This window comes from Oncorhynchus kisutch, unplaced genomic scaffold (genome assembly GCF_002021735.2).
Source record: "Oncorhynchus kisutch isolate 150728-3 unplaced genomic scaffold, Okis_V2 scaffold3815, whole genome shotgun sequence".
Taxonomy (NCBI): domain Eukaryota; kingdom Metazoa; phylum Chordata; class Actinopteri; order Salmoniformes; family Salmonidae; genus Oncorhynchus; species Oncorhynchus kisutch.
The window spans coordinates 70,001-89,691 of record NW_022265760.1 but is presented as its reverse complement, the minus strand read 5'-3'; the positions used below and the strand labels follow the sequence as shown (position 1 = coordinate 89,691).

General features: G+C 42.2%; 1 protein-coding gene across 5 annotated transcripts in view; it reads right to left on the bottom strand.

Moving 5' to 3' along the window:
- Window positions 1-14,028: 14,028 nt before the first annotated feature.
- The window catches only part of LOC109879248 (glutamate receptor 2-like), a 73,112-nt gene continuing 67,449 nt past the window's right edge, over window positions 14,029-19,691 (bottom strand). For 4 of the 5 annotated variants that reach the window (XM_031821034.1, XM_031821032.1, XM_031821031.1 and 1 more), the window contains exon 16: window positions 14,029-17,960. Coding sequence is in view for 3 of the 5 variants with exons in the window: in XM_031821031.1 (XP_031676891.1) it covers window positions 17,790-17,960 (171 nt within the window). In the remaining 2 variants the exon portion in view is untranslated. The remainder of the gene's footprint in view (window positions 17,961-19,691) is intronic. The other variant, XM_031821033.1, reaches the window with a different exon arrangement.

Here is a 19,691-nt window from a genome sequence, read left to right as displayed (position 1 = left end):
GCTGAACCAGCTTATTGGTTCTCGTCCTTTTGGCTGGACCTTGTTATCGGTTCAAGTCCTTTTGGCTGGACCTTGTTATCGGTTCAAGTCCTTTTGGCTGAACCCGCTTATTGGTTCTCGTCCTTTTGGCTGAACCATCTTATTGGTTCAAGTCCTTTTGGCTGAATCAGCTTATTGGTTCTCGTCCTTTTGGCTGAACCAGCTTATTGGTTCAAGTCCTTTTGGCTGAACCAGCTTATTGGTTCAAGTCCTTTTGGCTGAACCAGCTTATTAGTTCAAGTCCTTTTGGCTGAACCAGCTTATTGATTCAAGTCCCTCTTTTGGCTGAACAGGTTATTGGTTCAAGTCCCCCTTTTGGCTGAACCAGCTTATTGGTTCAAGTCCCCCTTTTGGCTGAACCAGCTTATTGGTTCAAGTCCCCCTTTTGGCTGAACCAGCTTATTGGTTCAAGTCCCTCTTTTGGCTGAACCAGCTTATTGGTTCAAGTCCCTCTTTTGGCACTCTCCTGTACTTGGCATTGGTACTCTATGGCACTGTCTTTTGTCCATATAAAGACCAAAGTCTGTTGTTCATGGGCCATATACAGTATGTCTGTTGTTCATGGGCCATATATGTCTATTTTTAGTTTCTGGCCTCAGTGCCATCTGTTGTTTTAGGGTCAAACTAGGTTTTTAGTGAAAACAGGGGTTAGGGTTCAGACGTCAAACTAGGTCTCTAGTGAAAACAAGGGTTAGGGTTCAGAGGTCAAACTAGGTCTCTAGTGAAAACAGGGGTTAGGGTTCAGAGGTCAAACTAGGGCTCTAGTGAAAACAGGAGTTAGGGTTCAGAGGTCAAACTAGGTCTCTAGTGAAAACAGGGGTTAGGATTCAGAGGTCAAACTAGGTCTCTAGTGAAAACAGGGGTTAGGGTTCAGAGGTCAAACTAGGTCTCTAGTGAAAACAGGGGTTAGGGTTCAGAGCAAGCATTATTATCATCATTATTATAGTTATTATTCATATAATTAATATAACATTATTGTTATTATTATTGTTATAACTAGTCCTATGTACAGAGCGGTAGTGAAGTCGGAGTATACAGGCGATCATATTGACTCACTCTAATAAATGGAAGCTTTTGAAAATACTTAAAAAATAGAATTATTTCCCCTGTGAAGATGATCAACTTGCTTTATAAAATCGCGTCTGATGCAGCTGAAGTCTCGTGTGCTTGAATCAGAGCTGGTCACTATGGAAATGGATAGGTGTGCCGTGGTTGGTTGTTTTCACTTCCCGGGAGAGATTAGAGGGGAAGAGTGATGACATCACCAGCCCAGAGCTGTCTGCCCAATCAGAGAAGAGGGCGGGAAGGAAGTCCAGTCCTCTGAAAAACGTGATGGGTTGATGTGGAGTTGGCCGGCGGCTCTCTGTGATCTGATTGGCTGTAAGGCACTGTGAGGGAGTGGTCAGGAGAGGTCAGTCATGCTGAGGCTCATGGGTAGTCCTGGTCGGAGGTAGGGGACGCGGGGAAAGTCAGGAGGGTGAGAGAAGTCAGGGGTCAGAACACGCCCGTTCTCTCCAGAGGACCCCGTGATGGACAGCCTGGCCTTACTCCGCATGGCATCTGTAAATGTCATCTACACACACACACACACACACACACACACACACACACACACGCACACAAAATAAAAAATGCAATGGTCAGGGTCAGCTCCACGTAGAAATATAAATGTATAGATATGTAAAATGTAGAAATGCAGTATGTAGAAATGCAGTATGTTGAAATCTAGAAATGCAGTATGTAGAAAATGTAGTATATAGTAAATGCAGTATGTAGTAAATGTAGTATGTAGTAAATGCAGTATGTAGTAAATGTAGTATGTAGTAAATGTAGTATGTAGTAAATGCAGTATGTAGAAATGCAGTATGTAGTAAATGTAGTATGTAGTAAATGTAGTATGTAGTAAATGCAGTATGTAGTAAATGTAGTATGTAGTAAATGCAGTATGTAGTAAATGCAGTATGTAGTAAATGTAGTATGTAGTAAATGTAGTATGTAGAAATGCAGTATGTAGTAAATGCAGTATGTAGTATGTAGTAAATGCAGTATGCAGAAATGCAGTATGTTGAAATCTAGAAATGCAGTATGTAGTAAATGTAGTATATAGTAAATGCAGTATGTAATAAATGTAGTATGTGGTAAATGCAGTATGTAGTAAATGTAGTATGTAATAAATGTAGTATGTGGTAATTGCAGTATGTAGTCAATGTAGTAAATGTAGTATGTGGTAATTGCAGTATGTAGTAAATGTAGTAAATGTAGTATGTAGTAAATGTAGTAAATGCAGTAAATGTAGTAAATGCAGTCAATGTAGTATGTAGTCAATGTAGTAAATGCAGTAAATGTAGTATGTAGTCAATGTAGTAAATGCAGTAAATGTAGTATGTAGTCAATGTAGTAAATGCAGTAAATGTAGTATGTAGTCAATGTAGTAAATGCAGTAAATGTAGTATGTAGTCAATGTAGTAAATGCAGTAATGTAGTAAATGTAGTCTTTAGTCAATGTAGTAAATGTGTATGTAATAAATGTAGTATGTAGTAAATGTAGTAAATGCAGTATGTAATAAATGTAGTATGTAGTAAATGCAGTAAATGTAGTAAATGTAGTAATGTAGTAAATGTAGTATGTAGTAATGTAGTATGTAGTAAATGCAGTATGTAATAAATGTAGTATGTAGTAAATGTAGTAAATGCAGTATGTAGTAAATGTAGTAAATGCAGTATGTAATAAATGTAGTATGTGGTAATTGCAGTATGTAGTAAATGCAGTATGTAATAAATGTAGTATGTAGAAATGCAGTATGTAGTAAATGTAATAAATGTAGTATGTAGTAAATGTAGTAAATGTAGAAAATGTAGTAAATGTAGTATGTAGTAAATGTAGTATATAGTAAATGTAGTATGTAATAAATGTAGTATGTGGTAAATGTGTATGTAATAAATGTAGTATGTAGAAATGCAGTATGTAGTAAATGTAATAAATGTAGTATGTAGTAAATGTAGTAAATGTAGAAAATGTAGTAAATGTAGTCTTTAGTCAATGTAGTAAATGTAGAAAATGTAGTAAATGTAGTCTTTAGTCAATGTAGTAAATGTAGAAAATGTAGTAAATGTAGTCTTTAGTCAATGTAGTAAATGTGTATGTAATAAATGTAGTATGTGGTAATTGCAGTATGTAGTAAATTTAGTAAATTTAGTAAATATAGTAAATGTAGCAGTGCAGTATGAAGTAAATGCAGTATTAAGTAAATGTAGTACATAGTAAATACAGTATGTAGTAAATGCAGTATTAGTAAATGCAGTATGTAGTAATTGCAGTACGTGGAAAATGTAGTAATTGCAGTATGTAGTACATGCAGTATGTTGTAATAAAGTATGTAGTAAATGTAGTGTGTAGTAAATGCATGGTGTGTGACAGTATGGTGTATGACAGTATGGTGTGTGACAGTATGGGGCATATGACAGTATGGTGTGTGACAGTATGGTGTGTGGTGACAGTATGGTGTGTGAAAATATGGTGTGTGGTGACAGTATGGTGTGTGACAGTATGGGGCATATGACAGTATGGTGTGTGACAGTATGGTGTGTGGTGACAGTATGGTGTGTGAAAATATGGTGTGTGGTGACAGTATGGTGTGTGACAGTATGGTGTGTGGTGACAGTATGGTGTGTGACAGTATGGTGTGTGGTGACAGTATGGTGTGTGGTGACAGTATGGTGTGTGACAATATGGTGTGTGGTGACAGTATGGTGTGTGACAATATGGTGTGTGGTGACAGTATGGTGTGTGGTGACAGTATGGTGTGTGACAGTATGGTGTGTGGTGACAGTATGGTGTGTGGTGACAGTATGGTGTGTGGTGACAGTATGGTGTGGTGACAGTATGGTGTGGTGACAGTATGGTGTGTGGTGACAGTATGGTGTGTGGTGACAGTATGGTGTGTGGTGGCAGTATGGTGTGTGACAGCATGGTGTGTCGTGACAGTATGGTGTGTGACAGTATGGTGTGTGGTGACAGTATGGTGTGTGGTGACAGTATGGTGTGTGGTGACAGTATGGTGTGTGGTGACCGTATGGTGTGTGGTGACATTATGGTGTGTGGTGACAGTATGGTGTGTGGTGACAGTATGGTGTGGTGACAGTATGGTGTGTGACAGTATGGTGTGTGGTGACAGTATGGTGTGTGGTGACAGTATGGAGTGTGGTGACAGTATGGTGTGTGGTGACAGTGTGGTGTGTGACAGTATGGTGTGTGACAGTATGGTGTGTGACAGTATGGTCTGTAGTGACAGTATGGTGTGTGGTGCCAGTATGGTGTGTGGTGACAGTATGGTGTGTGACAGTATGGTGTGTGACAGTATGGTGTGTGACAGTATGGTGTGTGGTGACAGTATGGTGTGTGGTGACAGTATGGTGTGTGACAGTATGGTGTGTGACAGTATGGTGTGTGACAGTATGGTGTGTGACAGTATGGTGTGTGGTGACAGTATGGTGTGTGGTGACAGTATGGTGTGTGGTGACAGTATGGAGAGGAGAGAGGAGGGATGAGGAGAGATGTGAGGGAAAGGGGGGGAGGAGAGATGGATGGGAGAGGAGAGAGGGGAGATGAGGAGGGGAGATGGAGGAGATGAGGAGGGGAGATGAGAGATGGAGGAGTGGAGGGAGGAGAGGAGAGAGGAGAGGAGGGGAGAGGAAAGAGGGAGGAGTAGGAGAGGAGATGGACAGGCAAGGTGTGATTGACTGACTGACTGACTGATTGACTGACAGGGTGGCTGGTTTGTGAGAACCTCTTTCCTACCCCTCCTAGATTGTCAACCAATCATTAGGGTGTTTTTGTTTGACCCACGCAAACCTGACCAAAGATATGACTGAAACAGGAACCAATTTTGCCACAGTAGAGTTTGCCAGTTTGTAGTCCTGAAACCTGGATATAAATTACCTCTTTTTCGTTCAGCCATTTCCCTATGGGGAAAGAATAGGGTTTTGGAATAAGGTCTGAGGTTAACAGGTTTAGATATCAGTCAGTTAACATGACCTTTTTGAGAGCAAGAGAGATGCCCCTACTTTCTCACAGGCCCTCATTAGCATATGACCAATCAGGTTGCAATATGCAAATAACACCACATCTCTCCTTTTCACAGAACAAAGAATAGACTGCCTTTGTCTCAGCAGACTCAAGGGATTATTCTGATTTTGTATCAACAGACCTGAAGGGATTGTTCTGAGCAGGTACATCCAGGATGACCTTGGGTGTTGGTGGTTCTGACCTTGTTCTGGGTGTAGCAGGTGCATCCAGGATGAACTTGGGTGTTGGTGGTTCTGACCTTGGGTGTTGGTGGTTCTGACCTTGTTCTGGGTGTAGCAGGTGCATCCAGGATGACCTTGGGTGTTGGTGGTTCTGACCTTGGGTGTTGGTGGTTCTGACCTTGGGTGTTGGTGGTTCTGACCTTGTTCTGGGTGTAGCAGGTACATCCAGGATGACCTTGTTGGTAGTTCTGGCAATGCGATGTGTCGGACTGGGGAAGACACTTGAATCTTCTCTTGTGGAGCTTTGTTGTTCTCAGGTCCATCCATATAGATGAGGTGATATCTGTTCCGGTGCTGCATGTTCCCTCAGCAACAGTTGTTATGGCTTTTGAGTCAGTCCCCCACTTCTGTTTTCCAGGTGGGGAGTCAGCTGAGGTCGCTGATTCTGAGGTTGCTGATTCTGTGATGCGTTGCTGATCTGCACTACTTCTCTCCTTTTTCCTTTGAGCTCATCGCAGCTGTGGGAGTGATGGGTCTAGTGGTGATGGGTCTAGTGGTGATGGGATTGATGAATCTAGTGGTGATGGTTCTAGTGGTGATGGGTCTAGTGGTGATGAGAGTGATGGGTCTAGTGGTGATGGGAGTGATGGGTCTAGTGGTGATGTGGGTGATGAGTCTAGTGGTGATGAGAGTGATGGGTCTAGTGGTAATGGGTCTAGTGGTGATGGGAGTGATGGGTCTAGTGGTGATGGGTCTATTGGTGATGGGAGTGATGGGTCTATTGGTGATGGGAGTGATGGGTCTAGTGGTGATGGGAGTGATGGGTCTAGTGGTGATGGGAGTGATGAGTCTAGTGGTGATGGGTCTAGTGGTGATGGGAAGTGATGGGTCTAGTGGTGATGGGTCTAGTGGTGATGGGAGTGATGGGTCTAGTGGTGATGAGAGTGATGGGTCTAGTGATGATGGGAGTGATGGGTCTAGTGGGGATGGGTCTAGTGGTGATGAGAGTGATGGTCTAGTGGTGATGGGAGTGATGGGTCTAGTGGTGATGGGAGTGATGGGTCTAGTGGTGATGGGTCTAGTGGTGATGGGAGTGATGGTCTAGTGGTGATGGGAGTGATGGTCTAGTGGTGATGGGAGTGATGGGTCTAGTGGTGATGGGTCTAGTGGTGATGGGAGTGATGGTCTAGTGGTGATGGGAGTGATGGTCTAGTGGTGATGGGAGTGATGGGTCTAGTGGTGATGGGAGTGATGGTCTAGTGGTGATGGGAGTGATGGGTCTAGTGGTGATGGGAGTGATGGGTCTAGTGGTGATGGGAGTGATGGTCTAGTGGTGATGAGAGTGATGGGTCTAGTGGTGATGGGAGTGATGGTCTAGTGGTGATGAGAGTGATGGGTCTAGTGGTGATGGGAGTGATGGGTCTAGTGGTGATGGGAGTGATGGTCTAGTGGTGATGGGAGTGATGGTCTAGTGGTGATGGGAGTGATGGGTCTAGTGGTGATGGGAGTGATGGTCTAGTGGTGATGGGAGTGATGGGTCTAGTGGTGATGGGAGTGATGGGTCTAGTGGTGATGGGAGTGATGGTCTAGTGGTGATGAGAGTGATGGGTCTAGTGGTGATGGGAGTGATGGTCTAGTGGTGATGAGAGTGATGGGTCTAGTGGTGATGGGAGTGATGGGTCTAGTGGTGATGGGAGTGATGGTCTAGTGGTGATGGGAGTGATGGGTCTAGTGGTGATGGGAGTGATGGGTCTAGTGGTGATGGGAGTGATGGGTCTAGTGGTGATGGGAGTGATGGGTCTAGTGGTGATGGGAGTGATGGGTCTAGTGGTGATGGGAGTGATGAGTCTAGTGGTGATGAGAGTGATGGGTCTAGTGGTAATGGGTCTAGTGGTGATGGAGGATGGGTCTTGGTGATGGGTCTATTGGTGATGGGAGTGATGGGTCTATTGGTGATGGGAGTGATGGGTCTAGTGGTGATGGGAGTGATGGGTCTAGTGGTGATGGGAGTGATGAGTCTAGTGGTGATGGGTCTAGTGGTGATGGGAGTGATGGGTCTAGTGGTGATGGGTCTAGTGGTGATGGGAGTGATGGGTCTAGTGGGTGATGAGAGTGATGGGTCTAGTGATGATGGGAGTGATGGGTCTAGTGGGGATGGGTCTAGTTGTGATGAGAGTGATGGTCTAGTGGTAATGGGAGTGATGGGTCTAGTGGTGATGGGAGTGATGGGTCTAGTGGTGATGGGTCTAGTGGTGATGGGAGTGATGGTCTAGTGGTGATGGGAGTGATGGTCTAGTGGTGATGGGAGTGATGGGTCTAGTGGTGATGGGTCTAGTGGTGATGGGAGTGATGGTCTAGTGGTGATGGGAGTGATGGTCTAGTGGTGATGGGAGTGATGGGTCTAGTGGTGATGGGAGTGATGGTCTAGTGGTGATGGGAGTGATGGGTCTAGTGGTGATGGGAGTGATGGGTCTAGTGGTGATGGGAGTGATGGTCTAGTGGTGATGAGAGTGATGGGTCTAGTGGGTGATGGGAGTGATGGGTCTAGTGGTGATGGGAGTGATGGTCTAGTGGTGATGGGAGTGATGGGTCTAGTGGTGATGGGAGTGATGGGTCTAGTGGTGATGGGAGTGATGGGTCTAGTGGTGATGGGAGTGATGGGTCTAGTGGTGATGGGAGTGATGGGTCTAGTGGTGATGGGAGTGATGAGTCTAGTGGTGATGAGAGTGATGGGTCTAGTGGTAATGGGTCTAGTGGTGATGGGAGTGATGGGTCTAGTGGTGATGGGAGTGATGGGTCTATTGGTGATGGGAGTGATGGGTCTAGTGGTGATGGGAGTGATGGGTCTAGTGGTGATGGGAGTGATGAGTCTAGTGGTGATGGGTCTAGTGGTGATGGGAGTGATGGGTCTAGTGGTGATGGGTCTAGTGGGTGATGGGAGTGATGGGTCTAGTGGTGATGAGAGTGATGGGTCTAGTGATGATGGGAGTGATGGGTCTAGTGGGGATGGGTCTAGTGGTGATGAGAGTGATGGTCTAGTGGTGATGGGAGTGATGGGTCTAGTGGTGATGGGAGTGATGGGTCTAGTGGTGATGGGTCTAGTGGTGATGGGAGTGATGGTCTAGTGGTGATGGGAGTGATGGTCTAGTGGTGATGGGAGTGATGGGTCTAGTGGTGATGGGGTCTAGTGGTGATGGGAGTGATGGTCTAGTGGTGATGGGAGTGATGGTCTAGTGGTGATGGGAGTGATGGGTCTAGTGGTGATGGGAGTGATGGTCTAGTGGTGATGGGAGTGATGGGTCTAGTGGTGATGGGAGTGATGGGTCTAGTGGTGATGGGAGTGATGGTCTAGAGTGGTGATGAGTGATGGGTCTAGTGGTGATGGGAGTGATGGGTCTAGTGGGTGATGGGAGTGATGGTCTAGTGGTGATGGGAGTGATGGGTTAGTGGTGATGGGAGTGATGGGTCTAGTGGTGATGGGAGTGATGGGTCTAGGTGGTGATGGGAGTGATGGGTCTAGTGGTGATGGGAGTGATGGGTCTAGTGGTGATGGGAGTGATGGTCTAGTGGTGATGGGAGTGATGGGTCTAGTGGTGATGGGAGTGATGGGTCTAGTGGTGATGGGAGTGATGGGTCTAGTGGTGATGGGAGTGATGGGTCTAGTGGTGATGGGAGTGATGGGTCAGTGGTGATGGGAGTGATGGGTCTAGTGTGATGGAAGTGATGGGTCTAGTGGGTGATGGGAGTGATGGGTCTAGTGGTGATGGGAGTGATGGGTCCTAGTGGTGATGGGTAGTGATGGGTCTAGTGGTGATGGGGTCTAGTGGTGATGGGAGTGATGGGTCTAGTGGTGATGGGAGTGATGGTCCTAGTGGTGATGGGAGTGATGGGTCTAGTGGTGATGGGAGTGATGGGTCTAGTGGTGATGGGAGTGATGGGTCTAGTGGTGATGGGAGTGATGGGTCTATAGTGGTGATGGGTCTAGTGGTGATGGGAGTGATGGGTCTAGTGGTGATGGAGTGATGGGTCTAGTGGTGATGGGAGTGATGGGTCTAGTGGTGATGAGGAGTGATGGTCTAGTGGTGGATGGGAGTGATGGTCTAGTGGTGATGGGAGTGATGGGTCTAGTGGTGATGGGAGTGATGGTCTAGTGGTGATGGGAGTGATGGGTCTAGTGGTGATGGGGAGTGATGGGGTCTAGTGGTGATGGGAGTGATGGTCTAGTGGTGATGAGAGTGATGGGTCTAGTGGTGATTGGGAGTGATGGGTCTAGTGGTGATGGGAGTGATGGTCTAGTGGTGATGGGAGTGATGGGTCTAGTGTGATGGGAGTGATGGGTCTAGTGGTATGGGAGTGATGGGTCTAGTGGTGATGGGAGTGATGGGTCTAGTGGTGATGGGAGTGATGGGTCTAGTGGTGATGGGAGTGATGGTCTAGTGGTGATGGGAGTGATGGGTCTAGTGGTGATGGGAGTGATGGGTCTAGTGGGGATGGGAAGTGATGGTCTAGTGGTGATGGGAGTGATGGGTCTAAGTGGTGATGGGAGTGATGGGTCTAGTGGTGATGGGAGTGATGGGTCTAGTGGTGATGGGAGTGATGGGTCTAGTGGTGATGGGAGTGATGGGTCTAGTGGTGATGGGAGTGATGGGTCTAGTGGTGATGGGAGTGATGGGTCTAGTGGTGATGGTCTAGTGGTGATGGGAGTGATGGGTTCTAGTGGTGATGGGAGTGATGGGTCTAGTGGTGATGGGAGTGATGGGTCTAGTGGTGATGGGAGTGATGGGTCTAGTGGTGATGGGAGTGATGGGTCTAGTGGTGATGGGAGTGATGGGTCTAGTGGGTGATGGGAGTGATGGGTCTAGTGGTGATGGGTCTAGTGGTGATGGGGTTTAGTGGTGATGGGAGTGATGGGTCTAGTGGTGATGGGAGTGATGGTCTAGTGGTGATGGGAGTGGATGGGTCTAGTAGTGATGGGAGTGATGGGTCTAGTGATGATGGGAGTGATGGGTCTAGTGGTGATGGGAGTGATGGGTCTAGTGGTGATGGGAGTGATGGGTCTAGTGGTGATGGGAGTGATGGTCTAGTGGTGATGGGAGTGATGGGTCTAGTGGTGATGGGAGTGATGGTCTAGTGGTGATGGGAGTGATGGTCTAGTGGTGATGGGAGTTATGGGTCTAGTGGTGATGGGAGTGATGGGTCTAGTGGTGATGGGAGTTATGGGTCTAGTGGTGATGGGAGTTATGGGTCTAGTGGTGATGGGCGTGATGGGTCTAGTGGTGATGGGAGTGATGGGTCTAGTGGTGATGGGAGTGATGGGTCTAGTGGTGATATGAGTGATGGGTCTAGTGGTGATGGGAGTGATGGGTCTAGTGGTGATGGGAGTGATGGTCTAGTGGTGATGGGAGTGATGGGTCTAGTGGTGATGGGAGTGATGGTCTAGTGGTGATGGGAGTGATGGTCTAGTGGTGATGGGAGTGATGGTCTAGTGGTGATGGGAGTGATGGGTCTAGTGGTGATGGGAGTGATGGTCTAGTGGTGATGGGAGTGATGGGTCTAGTGGTGATGGGTCTAGTGGTGATGGGAGTGATGGGTCTAGTGGTGATGAGAGTGATGGGTCTAGTGGTGATGGGAGTGATGGTCTAGTGGTGATGTCTCTCAGCCCATGATGGGCATTTTCATCTGTTGGGGTTGTTTTAACTTTGAACAATGTGTGTGAATGAGCGAAGGAACTTAACGATGAGTTGTGAGATACGATTGACTACTCCAATTACATCATCAACTAATTAGTAGACAATCAGTAGACAATTAGTACCTAATGACTACAGGGCTGGGAGCTGAGAGAAAACCACTACACTACTGGGCTGTCTGACCCAGAGCTGAGAGAAAACCACTACACTACTGGGCTTTCTGACCCAGAGCTGAGAGAGAACGACTACACTACTGGGCTTTCTGACCCAGAGCTGAGAGAAAACCACTACACTACTGGGCTTTCTGACCCAGAGCTGAGAGAAAACCACTACACTACTGGGCTTTCTGACCCAGAGCTGAGAGAGAACGACTACACTACTGGGCTTTCTGACCCAGAGCTGAGAGAAAACCACTACACTACTGATAGTGTTGATAGCTAGTGATAGATAGTGTTGATAGCTATTGATTGATGGTGTTGATAGTGTTGATAGCTAGTGATAGATAGTGTTGATAGCTAGTGATAGTGTTGATAGCTAATTATAGCTAGTGATAGATAGTGTTGATAGATGGTGTTGATAATGTTGACAGCTAGTGATAGATAGTGTTGATAGCTAGTGATAGATGGTGTTGATAGCTAATTATAGCAAGTGATAGTGTTGATAGCTAGTGATATATATTGTTGATAGCTAATCATTCGCTAGTGATAGATTGTGTTGATAGCTAATGATAGATAGTGTTGATAGCTAATTATAGCTAGTGATAGTGTTGATAGATAGTGATAGATAGTGTTGATAGCTAGTGATAGATAGTGTTGATAGCTAGTGATATATATTGTTGATAGCAAATCATAGCTAGTGATAGATTGTGTTGATAGCTAATTATAGCTAGTGATAGTGGTGATAGATAGTGATAGATAGTGTTGATAGCTAGTGATAGATAGTGTTGATAGCTAGTGATATATATTGTTGATACCTAATCATAGCTATTGATAGATTGTGTTAATAGCTAATTATAGCTAGTGATAGTGTTGATAGCTAGTGATAGATGGTGTTGATAGTGTTGATAGCTAGTGATAGCTAGTGTTGATAGCTAGTGATAGTGTTGATAGATAGTGATATATATTGTTGATAGCTAATCATAGCTATTGATAGATTGTGTTAATAGCTAATTATAGCTAGTGATAGTGTTGATAGCTAGTGATAGATGGTGTTGATAGTGTTGATGGCTAGTGATAGCTAGTGTTGATAGCTTGTGATAGTGTTGATAGCTAATTATAGCTAGTGATAGATAGTGTTGATAGCTAAGTATAGCTAGTGATAGATAGTGTTGATAGCTAGTGATAGATAGTGTTGATAGCTAGTGATAGATGGTGTTGATAGCTATTGATAGTGTTGATAGCTAGTGATAGATAGTGTTGATAGCTAATCATAGCTAGTGGTAGTGTTGATAGCTAGTGATAGCTAGTGATAGATAGTGTTGATAGCTAGTGATATATATTGTTGATAGCTAATCATAGCTAGTGATAGATTGTGTTGATAGCTAATGATATATAGTGTTGATAGCTAATTATAGCTAGTGATAGTGTTGATAGCTAGTTATAGATAGTGTTGATAGCTAGTGATAGATAGTGTTGATAGCAAATCATAGCTAGTGATAGATTGTGTTGATAGCTAATTATAGCCGGTGATAGTGTTGATAGATAGTGATAGATAGTGTTCATAGCTAGTGATAGATAGTGTTGATAGCTAGTGATATATATTGTTGATAGCTAATCATAGCTAGTGATAGATTGTGTTGATAGCTAATTATAGCTAGTGATAGTGTTGATAGATAGTGATAGTGTTGATAGCTAGTGATAGACAGTGTTGATAGCTAGTGATATATATTGTTGATAGCTAATCATAGCTAGTGATAGATTATATTGATAGTTAATGATATATAATGTTGATAGCTAATTATAGCTAGTGATAGATAGTGTTGATAGCTAGTGATAGCTAGTGGTAGATATTGTTGATAGCTAATCATAGCTAGTGATAGATTGTGTTGATAGCTAATGATAGATAGCATTGATAGCTAATTATAGCTAGTGATAGTGTTGATAGTGATAGCGTTGATAGCTAATGATAGATCATAAGGATAGTTGGTGATAGTGTTGATAGCTAATTATAGCTAGTGATAGATGGTGTTGATAGCTAGTGATAGATAGTGTTGATAGATAGTGATAGCGTTGATAGCTAATGATAGATAGTGTTGATAGATAGTGATAGTGTTGATAGATATTAAGTTTAGTTGGTGTAAGATAGTGTTGATAGCTAATTATAGATAAGAATGATAGTTGGTGATAGATAGTAATGAGAGCTAGTGATAGATAGTAATGATAGTTGGTGATAGATAGTAATGGTATAGTGTTGATAGTAATGATAGCTAGTGATATATTGTTACGATAGCTAGTGATAGATAGTGTTGATAGCTGGCAATAGATCGTAATGATAGCTGGTGATAGATAGTAATGATAGATAGTAATTATTGCTAGTGATAGTGTTGATAGCTGGCGATAGATAGTAATGATAGTTGGTGATAGATAGTGTTGATAGCCAGTGTTAGTAAAGATAGATAGTGATAGATAGTAATTATAGCTAGTGATAGATAGTAATTATTGCTAGTGATAGTGTTGATAGCTGGCGATAGATAGTAATGATAGTTGGTGATAGATAGTAATGATAAATAGTGTTGATAGCAGGAGATTGATAGTAATGATAGATGGTGATAGATCGTGTTGATAGATAGTAATGATAGTTGGTGATAGATTGTGTTGATAGATAGTAATGATAGCTAGTGATAGATAGTGTTGGGGTTAGGAGCTGAGAAACTCACTGCTCTACACTGCAGAGTGTATTGATAGTCTAACAGTAGTTTACTCTGTCAGCTGCAGCAGGGACACAATGCAGACTACAGCTATTTACAGCCTAAGAGTAGAGAGAGTGTGTGTGTGTGTGTGTGTGCATAAGTGGGTGCCTGTGTGTGGCTATGTGAAATACAGTGGAGGAAACAGGATGAAGAAGCTTATGGCAATCTTTATTTAAAAACAGTCCCTAAAAATAAATCAGTCAGATGGCACACAGTCCAGTTCCAAAACACTTTGAGACTCTTAATTATAACCTTGTTATATATAAACACACAGGAACAGTTTAGATATAAGAAAGAAAGAACACACACCTGTAGAGGTGAGGTACTGATTATCTGAACATAGAACTCTGAAAACAAGAACATGACAGTCGGGGGGGCGTGTCCGAATACCCCTACTGGCGTTCTAAACATTAGGCAGATGGGTATGGAAATAAAAAGGTTGAAAATGTAGTGTTTTAAATCTTATACACATTTGGGCTTTTCACCAACTAGAATTCACTGAACTCTATTGAGGAAGAGACTGGTCTTTATCCAGTAGAATTCACTGAACTCTATTGAGGAAGAGACTGGTCTTTATCTAGTAGAATTCACTGAACTCTATTGAGGAAGAGACTGGTCTTTATCTAGTAGAATTCACTGAACTCTATTGAGGAAGAGACTGGTCTTTATCCAGTAGAATTCACTGAACTCTATTGAGGAAGAGACTGGTCTTTATCCAGTAGAATTCACTGAACTCTATTGAGGAAGAGACTGGTCTTTATCTAGTAGAATTCACTGAACTCTATTGAGGAAGAGACTGGTCTTTATCTAGTAGAATTCACTGAACTCTATTGAGGAAGAGACTGGTCTTTATCTAGTAGAATTCACTGAACTCTATTGAGGAAGAGACTGGTCTTTATCTAGTAGAATTCACTGAACTCTATTGAGGAAGAGACTGGTCTTTATCTAGTAGAATTCACTGAACTCTATTGAGGAAGAGACTGGTCTTTATCCAGTAGAATTCACTGAATATTGAGGAAGAGACTGGTCTTTATCCAGTAGAATTCACTGAATATTGAGGAAGAGACTGGTCTTTATCCAGTAGAATTCACTGAATATTGAGGAAGAGACTGGTCTTTATCTAGTAGAATTCACTGAATATTGAGGAAGAGACTAGCCTTTTCATAATCAGTTGATCAGATCCGAGGACTGACTATCAACCAACACAATTGCTGATTAGATGAAGCCTTCTCAGTGTGGATGAGGGTAGGATGTTGATGTGCTGCTTACTGAATATATTTATACTAAACACTACATTCTAAATAGTATGTAGTATGATTAGTACACAGTATGTAGTTTTACAAAGTAGTAGGGAAAGACAGATTTCAGACACGGCCCACACTTCTCTTCTGTCTGGCAGCAGTGTGTAGAGTGTCCAGCAGGTGACAGAGAAGAGCGCGTGATGTCACCAGGCCAGACAGAGAAGAGAGGGACTTCATGTCAGAGAGAGAGTTCTGTACAGGTTAGATGACGTTAGTATGTAGTAGAGTAGAACACATGTAAAACCTTGCACTATTGTGTTGGTTTTAATAGAGATAGAGTTATAGAAAACAGCCGAATTGATCTAGTGTAGTGTATATCTATGTCTGTGTAGAGGTTGCTTGTGCTGAGTCCTCTGTGTGCAACAAGAGCCATATCCTCAATCTAACCCTACACACACACACACACACACACACACACACACACACACACACACACACACACACACACACACACACACACACACACACACACACACACACACAAAACCTCTCTCTGTCTCTATCCTCTCTCTCCTGTCTCTCTCTCCACTTAGTGATTTATATACATTAAATCCAGTGCATTGAAGCGCTAGTAGCATCACCAGTGCTAACACAGCTTGGTAGATAATATAAAAGTGATCAGTATCAATATAATAAATCAATGTGTAATATTGACCTATACATCATGTTAATAGGGAAGTGACCCCCTGTGAGGCTGACTGAGTGACCGGAGTCTTCAGTGGCAATAACAACTGGGTCAGAACAGAAATGTGGTGCAGAGATAAGCATGCATGTCCCATCATCATCATCATCATTACCATCATCATCACCATCATGCATGTCCCATCATCATTATCATTACCATCATCATCACCATCATGCATGTCCCTACTAGTCCTGCTTGTAGAGCACAGTAAACACATCATCATCATCATCAGCATCATTACCATCATCGTGATCACCACCATCATTACCATCACCATCATTACCATTATCATCATCATCATTACCATTATCAGCATCATTACCAGCATCATTATCATCACCATCATCATTATCATCACCATCATCACCATCATCATTACCACCATCATCATCATCTTCATCAGAGTTCAGTAGTAAAGTAATCAAGAATTTAGAGGGAGTCACTGTGCATTAGCTGGTTATTAGTTCAACTCCCTCTTTTGGCTGAACCAGCTTATTGGTTCTCGTCCTTTTGGCTGGACCTTGTTATCGGTTCAAGTCCTTTTGGCTGGACCTTGTTATCGGTTCAAGTCCTTTTGGCTGAACCCGCTTATTGGTTCTCGTCCTTTTGGCTGAACCATCTTATTGGTTCAAGTCCTTTTGGCTGAATCAGCTTATTGGTTCTCGTCCTTTTGGCTGAACCAGCTTATTGGTTCAAGTCCTTTTGGCTGAACCAGCTTATTGGTTCAAGTCCTTTTGGCTGAACCAGCTTATTAGTTCAAGTCCTTTTGGCTGAACCAGCTTATTGATTCAAGTCCCTCTTTTGGCTGAACAGGTTATTGGTTCAAGTCCCCCTTTTGGCTGAACCAGCTTATTGGTTCAAGTCCCCCTTTTGGCTGAACCAGCTTATTGGTTCAAGTCCCCCTTTTGGCTGAACCAGCTTATTGGTTCAAGTCCCTCTTTTGGCTGAACCAGCTTATTGGTTCAAGTCCCTCTTTTGGCACTCTCCTGTACTTGGCATTGGTACTCTATGGCACTGTCTTTTGTCCATATAAAGACCAAAGTCTGTTGTTCATGGGCCATATACAGTATGTCTGTTGTTCATGGGCCATATATGTCTATTTTTAGTTTCTGGCCTCAGTGCCATCTGTTGTTTTAGGGTCAAACTAGGTTTTTAGTGAAAACAGGGGTTAGGGTTCAGACGTCAAACTAGGTCTCTAGTGAAAACAAGGGTTAGGGTTCAGAGGTCAAACTAGGTCTCTAGTGAAAACAGGGGTTAGGGTTCAGAGGTCAAACTAGGGCTCTAGTGAAAACAGGAGTTAGGGTTCAGAGGTCAAACTAGGTCTCTAGTGAAAACAGGGGTTAGGATTCAGAGGTCAAACTAGGTCTCTAGTGAAAACAGGGGTTAGGGTTCAGAGGTCAAACTAGGTCTCTAGTGAAAACAGGGGTTAGGGTTCAGAGCAAGCATTATTATCATCATTATTATAGTTATTATTCATATAATTAATATAACATTATTGTTATTATTATTGTTATAACTAGTCCTATGTACAGAGCGGTAGTGAAGTCGGAGTATACAGGCGATCATATTGACTCACTCTAATAAATGGAAGCTTTTGAAAATACTTAAAAAATAGAATTATTTCCCCTGTGAAGATGATCAACTTGCTTTATAAAATCGCGTCTGATGCAGCTGAAGTCTCGTGTGCTTGAATCAGAGCTGGTCACTATGGAAATGGATAGGTGTGCCGTGGTTGGTTGTTTTCACTTCCCGGGAGAGATTAGAGGGGAAGAGTGATGACATCACCAGCCCAGAGCTGTCTGCCCAATCAGAGAAGAGGGCGGGAAGGAAGTCCAGTCCTCTGAAAAACGTGATGGGTTGATGTGGAGTTGGCCGGCGGCTCTCTGTGATCTGATTGGCTGTAAGGCACTGTGAGGGAGTGGTCAGGAGAGGTCAGTCATGCTGAGGCTCATGGGTAGTCCTGGTCGGAGGTAGGGGACGCGGGGAAAGTCAGGAGGGTGAGAGAAGTCAGGGGTCAGAACACGCCCGTTCTCTCCAGAGGACCCCGTGATGGACAGCCTGGCCTTACTCCGCATGGCATCTGTAAATGTCATCTACACACACACACACACACACACACACACACACACACACACACGCACACAAAATAAAAAATGCAATGGTCAGGGTCAGCTCCACGTAGAAATATAAATGTATAGATATGTAAAATGTAGAAATGCAGTATGTAGAAATGCAGTATGTTGAAATCTAGAAATGCAGTATGTAGAAAATGTAGTATATAGTAAATGCAGTATGTAGTAAATGTAGTATGTAGTAAATGCAGTATGTAGTAAATGTAGTATGTAGTAAATGTAGTATGTAGTAAATGCAGTATGTAGAAATGCAGTATGTAGTAAATGTAGTATGTAGTAAATGTAGTATGTAGTAAATGCAGTATGTAGTAAATGTAGTATGTAGTAAATGCAGTATGTAGTAAATGCAGTATGTAGTAAATGTAGTATGTAGTAAATGTAGTATGTAGAAATGCAGTATGTAGTAAATGCAGTATGTAGTATGTAGTAAATGCAGTATGCAGAAATGCAGTATGTTGAAATCTAGAAATGCAGTATGTAGTAAATGTAGTATATAGTAAATGCAGTATGTAATAAATGTAGTATGTGGTAAATGCAGTATGTAGTAAATGTAGTATGTAATAAATGTAGTATGTGGTAATTGCAGTATGTAGTCAATGTAGTAAATGTAGTATGTGGTAATTGCAGTATGTAGTAAATGTAGTAAATGTAGTATGTAGTAAATGTAGTAAATGCAGTAAATGTAGTAAATGCAGTCAATGTAGTATGTAGTCAATGTAGTAAATGCAGTAAATGTAGTATGTAGTCAATGTAGTAAATGCAGTAAATGTAGTATGTAGTCAATGTAGTAAATGCAGTAAATGTAGTATGTAGTCAATGTAGTAAATGCAGTAAATGTAGTATGTAGTCAATGTAGTAAATGCAGTAAATGTAGTAAATGTAGTCTTTAGTCAATGTAGTAAATGTGTATGTAATAAATGTAGTATGTAGTAAATGTAGTAAATGCAGTATGTAATAAATGTAGTATGTAGTAAATGCAGTAAATGTAGTAAATGTAGTAAATGTAGTAAATGTAGTATGTAGTAAATGTAGTATGTAGTAAATGCAGTATGTAATAAATGTAGTATGTAGTAAATGTAGTAAATGCAGTATGTAGTAAATGTAGTAAATGCAGTATGTAATAAATGTAGTATGTGGTAATTGCAGTATGTAGTAAATGCAGTATGTAATAAATGTAGTATGTAGAAATGCAGTATGTAGTAAATGTAATAAATGTAGTATGTAGTAAATGTAGTAAATGTAGAAAATGTAGTAAATGTAGTATGTAGTAAATGTAGTATATAGTAAATGTAGTATGTAATAAATGTAGTATGTGGTAAATGTGTATGTAATAAATGTAGTATGTAGAAATGCAGTATGTAGTAAATGTAATAAATGTAGTATGTAGTAAATGTAGTAAATGTAGAAAATGTAGTAAATGTAGTCTTTAGTCAATGTAGTAAATGTAGAAAATGTAGTAAATGTAGTCTTTAGTCAATGTAGTAAATGTAGAAAATGTAGTAAATGTAGTCTTTAGTCAATGTAGTAAATGTGTATGTAATAAATGTAGTATGTGGTAATTGCAGTATGTAGTAAATGTAGTAAATTTAGTAAATATAGTAAATGTAGCAGTGCAGTATGAAGTAAATGCAGTATTAAGTAAATGTAGTACATAGTAAATACAGTATGTAGTAAATGCAGTATTTAGTAAAT